The sequence below is a fragment of the Macadamia integrifolia genome, chromosome 10 (genome assembly GCF_013358625.1).
Source record: "Macadamia integrifolia cultivar HAES 741 chromosome 10, SCU_Mint_v3, whole genome shotgun sequence".
NCBI lineage: Eukaryota > Viridiplantae > Streptophyta > Magnoliopsida > Proteales > Proteaceae > Macadamia > Macadamia integrifolia.
This window is the reverse complement of record NC_056566.1, coordinates 16,088,946-16,094,676: the sequence shown is the minus strand read 5'-3', so window position 1 is coordinate 16,094,676 and position 5,731 is coordinate 16,088,946. Positions and strand designations below refer to the sequence as shown.

The 5,731-nt window shown below is 38.6% G+C and overlaps 1 protein-coding gene across 1 annotated transcript in view; it reads right to left on the bottom strand.

The window, feature by feature from the left end:
• The window catches only part of LOC122090597 (eukaryotic translation initiation factor-like), a 9,203-nt gene extending 3,931 nt beyond the window's left edge, over positions 1-5,272 (bottom strand). The window contains exons 1-3 of the mRNA XM_042660238.1: positions 4,963-5,272; positions 4,428-4,596; positions 4,198-4,323 (exon numbers count right to left, since the gene is read on the bottom strand). Of these exons, the coding sequence (XP_042516172.1) occupies positions 4,198-4,323; positions 4,428-4,596; positions 4,963-5,165 (498 nt within the window). The 5' untranslated portion in view covers positions 5,166-5,272. The remainder of the gene's footprint in view (positions 1-4,197; positions 4,324-4,427; positions 4,597-4,962) is intronic.
• Between the last annotated feature and the right edge of the window lie 459 nt (positions 5,273-5,731).

Here is a 5,731-nt window from a genome sequence, read left to right as displayed (position 1 = left end):
TTTTTTTAACTCCATTGTCCTTACTAGGCACTAAGGCTCTTTCATATATAGAGGACTGTACTAATCTCTAGAAGAAAGAAAAGAAAATAAGAAGTCATCAATAAAGGCCCACGCATGGCTGTGGATACCTTGTACATCAAGGGAAATAAAAGCAGAAACTAAATCTGAAATAAAAGGAAACTAATCCTAATTAAGTCCCCACGTAAGACAAAAAATTAAAATCCTAAATTCTCTTGACAGCTCGATTGTTTGAGAAGAGAATCTCCAGACAATTGGTCTTCAGAATTGACCTCATACAGCTGGTTTATGGGGCCCACAAATCGATAAGAATCTTCTCTTAAGTCTTTACTGCAAGGAAGAAACTGATATCCCACATTATCTCCTCCATGCGAGCTGGCCATGGGACCCATGTAGGCTGCCAATTGCTCTCCAAGTTAATCCCCACCAAATTGGAAAGTAATTCCTCCCTTAAATCACCGATCTCGATGACTAAGGCCTTAACTCAATTACAGCTGTTGATATCCTCCTTATTTGGAAATAATTCTGGAGATATTTCTTCCAACTAGGCAAGGTCATTATCTCATATTTCCCTAAATAAACTGCTGGCTCGATCTCTTCTTTGGACAGAACAGATGGGCTGAATGTGGCCCAAGTTTTGAGCCAGATATATGCTGGTTCGATGGTTTAGAATATGGGCCAGAATTGAGCCCAACTTGAAACCAATTCGACGCCCCCTTGCTACATCATTATCATTTAATGGATGGTCACCTACGATATTCCCAAGGAGATTCATGCTTCATTCTCACCTCTTTGCATAGGGGCTAATGTAGGTGTACAAAAATATCAATAAATGTTGGCGATGGAAATATATCATGGTGGGTGCATAGATTCTACACTATCCCATCAAGGATTATGGGCAGATTTGAAGGAGCCCCATGTGGATCTCCTAAAATTATAAAATCATGACCCCTCCCTTATGCATCAACAGTTCAACACCATACTTTTCATATGTCATCTCACTCAAAGAAGATAAGGTTTAATGACTAGAGACCGTTGGGTATTTTACCAGATTTTGTCAAGCATAACTAAGAAGCTAATCAAGTTATGCACTAGCCAAACTTGAGGGTTTCAATGTGTGATTGGAAGTGATACTTGTCATCTTGTCATGTAACAAGATGAGGGGTTTAAGGAAACAAAAAAGAGAAATCAAATTTACAAAAAACACGAAGACAAAAGCTTAAAGATAGTGGAACATCCTAATCTTCCCTCACGAGAAAGAGACAAATCCAAAAGGTGCTCTCCTCACCTAATCTCCTCCTTTCGACCATAAATCTCTTCCGACGATGATGAGATGCTTGGCGAGACCCATTCCCACACATCTCATGGTATTCCAACCATAACTCCCTTCTATATATGACGAGATGCTTGGCACAACTCGTACCCATGCATCTCACATTCATATTATTCTGACCATAAATCCCTTCCAACAGTGAGAAGATGCTTGGCAAAACTAGTTCTCATGCATCTCACATTCACATTATGCTAACCATACCTCCCTTCTCGCAATATAAGATACATTATTCTAACCATACCTCCTTTTTGGCAATATAAGATGCTTGGAAAAACCCATTCCCACACATCTCAAATAAAATAAAGTGAGATATGTGGGAATAGTTTTTTCCAAGCATCTCGTAATGGCCAAAAAGGAGTTATGATTTGAAAAAAGAGATCATGAGAGAAGAGAATGCCTTTGGGGGTTGTCTCTTCTCAAGATGGGAGGATTGGGGGATGTCATACTATTATTAGGCTTATGTCTTCTTTGGTTTTTATAGATTAGATCTCTTCTTTTTTGTTTCCTTTTACCACTTACATTGTGATATAACATGATTATAAGTATCACCTCAAATCACGTGTGACCCTCAAATCTGGTTAGTGCACTTCTTAGTTGTACTTGCCAAACTCTAAGATAAAGTCCCAATGATCACCAACTACCAAACCTTGCCAACTTTGAACAAGACGGCATGTGAAAAATATGATGTTGAACCATCCGTGTAGAAGAGATGGGTATTGATTTTACAATATTATTCACGAAAGACCCATGTGGGGGACATGTGGGACTCGTTAAAATCTCTACATAATCTGCTGGAAGGGACAAATTGTGTAGAATCTAAGCACCCATGTTGTCATTGCCATACTCTATCTCATTTTATAGGAATTTTAGTGTCATGCACGCTCAAGAAAGGGGGTCGCAGAAAATGTGACGTTTTCATACTTCTACAGTTTCGATGTCCAAAACTGAATAATACCCACACGTATCCAGCACCATATATTACCCATTCCCAAATTAAATAACTATGATTCAAACCAATTAGAATGGATGCAAGCTGCAGAACCCACTATCAGCGCGTGCAGTACTTTTGTGTTTACAAGCCAAATTTCTAGCTCACAAAAGTTGCACTAATACCTTCCCTCCCCAACCCACACAAATAAACTATAGAATGGTTGATTTTGCATCAAAAGCAAGTGATATATGTACAGGGATCAAGTTTAAGGGTGCATGGCTCTAGCCCGCCTTTTGATCTTCCCTCCCATTTTGAATAGGTATTGTGAACTAATCAAAATTTTAGGTCACATGACATCCTTTTTGGCATGCATGACCTTTGCTTTGAACTGGAAACCATGCATAATCATCCGTTGCAGAAAATAGCATCACATCAAATTATGCGTAACGTTTGTTCCCACCATACTCTAGAACAACTATTCATCACCCTCCTTGTGGTGAGAAGACATACTTTTTAGGTGCCTAACACTTCCTTAGTCCCTCCTCTGGATTTGGTGATTATGTATCAAGCACCCTTGAGATTTGTAATGTATGAATGGAATTTGTGCAGTCTCCATCCCTCCATGGCAAGATGTTAATGTCAGTATATATGACCCTTCCGCCATTTGGTGCAATAGCATCAATCACTTTCAGGAGCATGCCACCCAAGCATCAATTACCATTTAGGGAAAACTTAATACATGGATGAATCATGTCCAGGGTGCACAATTTTCTCTGTGCTTCCTTTGCTTCCTTTCAACTAGTTGTTTGCACATCACTTTTTCTGATGCATGGCATCCTGGATTGGGCCATTGGGTAGCTCTGTCAATCACATACTAAAGCAAATAAGATTACTATTTACTACCATGTACCATCACTCTTGGCTCTCCCCTTCCTGAACTATGCATCCATCACCTATTGGGGTGCATGTCATTGCACCAAATTTGTGCATTGGGGGTGTCACCACCATAAATCCATGCATGTTCTTGAATCCTTAGACCATGTGTAACCAACAATTATCATTACCACTCTACGTCTCAAAAGGATTAAAAAAAAAAAAAAAAAAAAAAAAAAAAAAAAAAAAAAAAAGGAAAAAAAAAAACAAAACTAGATATGGCAAAGATAAAAATGAAGGGCTAGATTAATCATACAGAACAAGCTGGAAAAATTAGACATAAGAACCATAATCCTTTTAAGTATTGGTGTCTTAATAAGGACACAAAGTGTTGCTTTCAAACAATATATGGGACAATCATCAATGAAGCATCCACAATCAGTGATCTCATGCTTTGATGCATTATGGTCAAGGGATTTAACCCTTTAATGTTGTGTGCATTGTCCCTCAAGACTATACGTATTATGCCCTTTGTCTTTGGCTGAGACTCGAACCGTAAACCTAAGGTATGCAAGAGAAAACCAACCAACACGCTCAATTGTAACATGATTGTAAATGTTAAATCCACAAATTTTGTGCCCCTCATATGAAAAACTAGTTGGCGTGCTAGTTTCCAGCCACGGTTGAAAAGAGAACCAATGAAAGAGAAAGTTCTTCTTTTCAAATGGGATTCTATTACTGTCAAAAAAAATTTAAGCATGAAATAGCGATGGCCATTCAGCATCTGACAACCAACTTCAACAAGTGCTTAGTCATATACAGACCCCCCAACTACAGAATATCAAAGTCAACAAAGCAGTAGCAAATTAGGTTAACCAACCAGTATGCCCAGCAATTACCCCTAAATCTAAAGACACAAATTAGGTCGTTTTCAACAAATTTTAATATGAAATCTAATTTTACTACAATTAGGATATCAATAAACCAAATGAAACTGAGTGATATAGATAACTAGAAGGCAATATTTTTCTATAGACTTTACCTGAACAGCTTCATTGGAAGCAGTTCTAGTCCATAATGCAACCTTGTCCTGCCGCTGGCGCACGCTTGCAACCACACCACAGATCTCATCACTTTCCTCAAATTGCTCGCCAATCAGAGCCATCAGCTACCAAACGGAACCATTGGTCACAGATTAGTTGTAGCTATATGAGAAACGAGCTTTGAGACACCTTGTTATCAAAGGAGAAGCAAATACCAGAAGAAGCTTACAGTTTCAAGCCACATGGCATCAAGGTTTGTCTTTCTGCTGCTGGTAACAGTCCACTTTCCTCCATTGGCACATTCGGGGTCTTCCCATTTGGGCTCAATCCCAGTTTTGAACAAGTGAAATTCGGCATTCGCAGGAAACTTACTGGGTCGAAATATCTGATCGTACAAGCTGCAAAAAGAATTAGAGTTTCAATTCAAGATCTGAATGAAAATAGAAACATGGGTTGTATCAGCATCCAGCAAATCAGGATGGTATGAAAATTAGAAAGAGAGCGTAGATCTTTGCTTCCTGTAAGGGGTCAAATCACGGCTTATCTAACCCAAAAACGAGAGAAAAACGTATACTTCAAATTCAAAAAAGTCCGGAAACCCAAAAATTTTAAAATCAACGACAAGCAATATTCATGCAATCAGAGAAATAAAAGCAAAAGAATTCTCTTTCTTTTCACTTTAATTCCTGCTCAAAGAGATCTTTCATTATGAACAGAAGAATAAATATAGATTATATATAAGTTCCACCACTATGAATACGCACCACCAGAACTCTTCGACGGTATCAAAGGTGTAACCTTTGCGAAGAGAGGATCCCCAAGCAGCACCCTGCTTGGGCTTCGATTGGTTATCAAACCAAAACGTCCACTTTCGCTCCAGCCGATGCTTAGGTTTCGTCTCCCCCATCTCTGCAACTGGTGCCGCAGCTCCTGCAGATTCAACCATTACCTCTCCTTCACTCGCCATTTTGTTCTTTTCACCCGTTTCTTCTTCCCTAGTAACAGAAAAAAGAGGGAAGAAATTGTCTCAGTAAGGGCTTATTACAGTAATCAGGTTAAGTTTACGAGCAAGGGAAAGTGTTTCTATATTGCCTATTTTGATCACTGGCACAAAATCTCGGTCTTCCTAAAGTAGGCCCGGCCCAAGAGGCTTGTGGATCCTCCACGGCACAGCGCCTGGCCGCGCTCATCCGACGGTCAAGAGCATAATTAGCAAAAATGGAAACCGTGAAAAAAAAAAAATGGAAAACGGACAGTACGGTGGTTTAAGCAATAAAATTTTTCGAATGATACGGTCAAATAAACGGTGAAAAGATAGAGAACGATAAAAATTAAAAAACTGATGATATGGGTTTTAAACGTGTAGATTTTAAACAGATGAGACTAAAAAAACAATAGTATACTCATATAAATTAAGGAATTATTATATAAATATTTGCTTTTAGTGTTCAAAACAACTACAATATCTAACACTAATACCTATACATCTCATGTCTCATTGTAAGTTTTAAGACATATCATTGAATATCATCC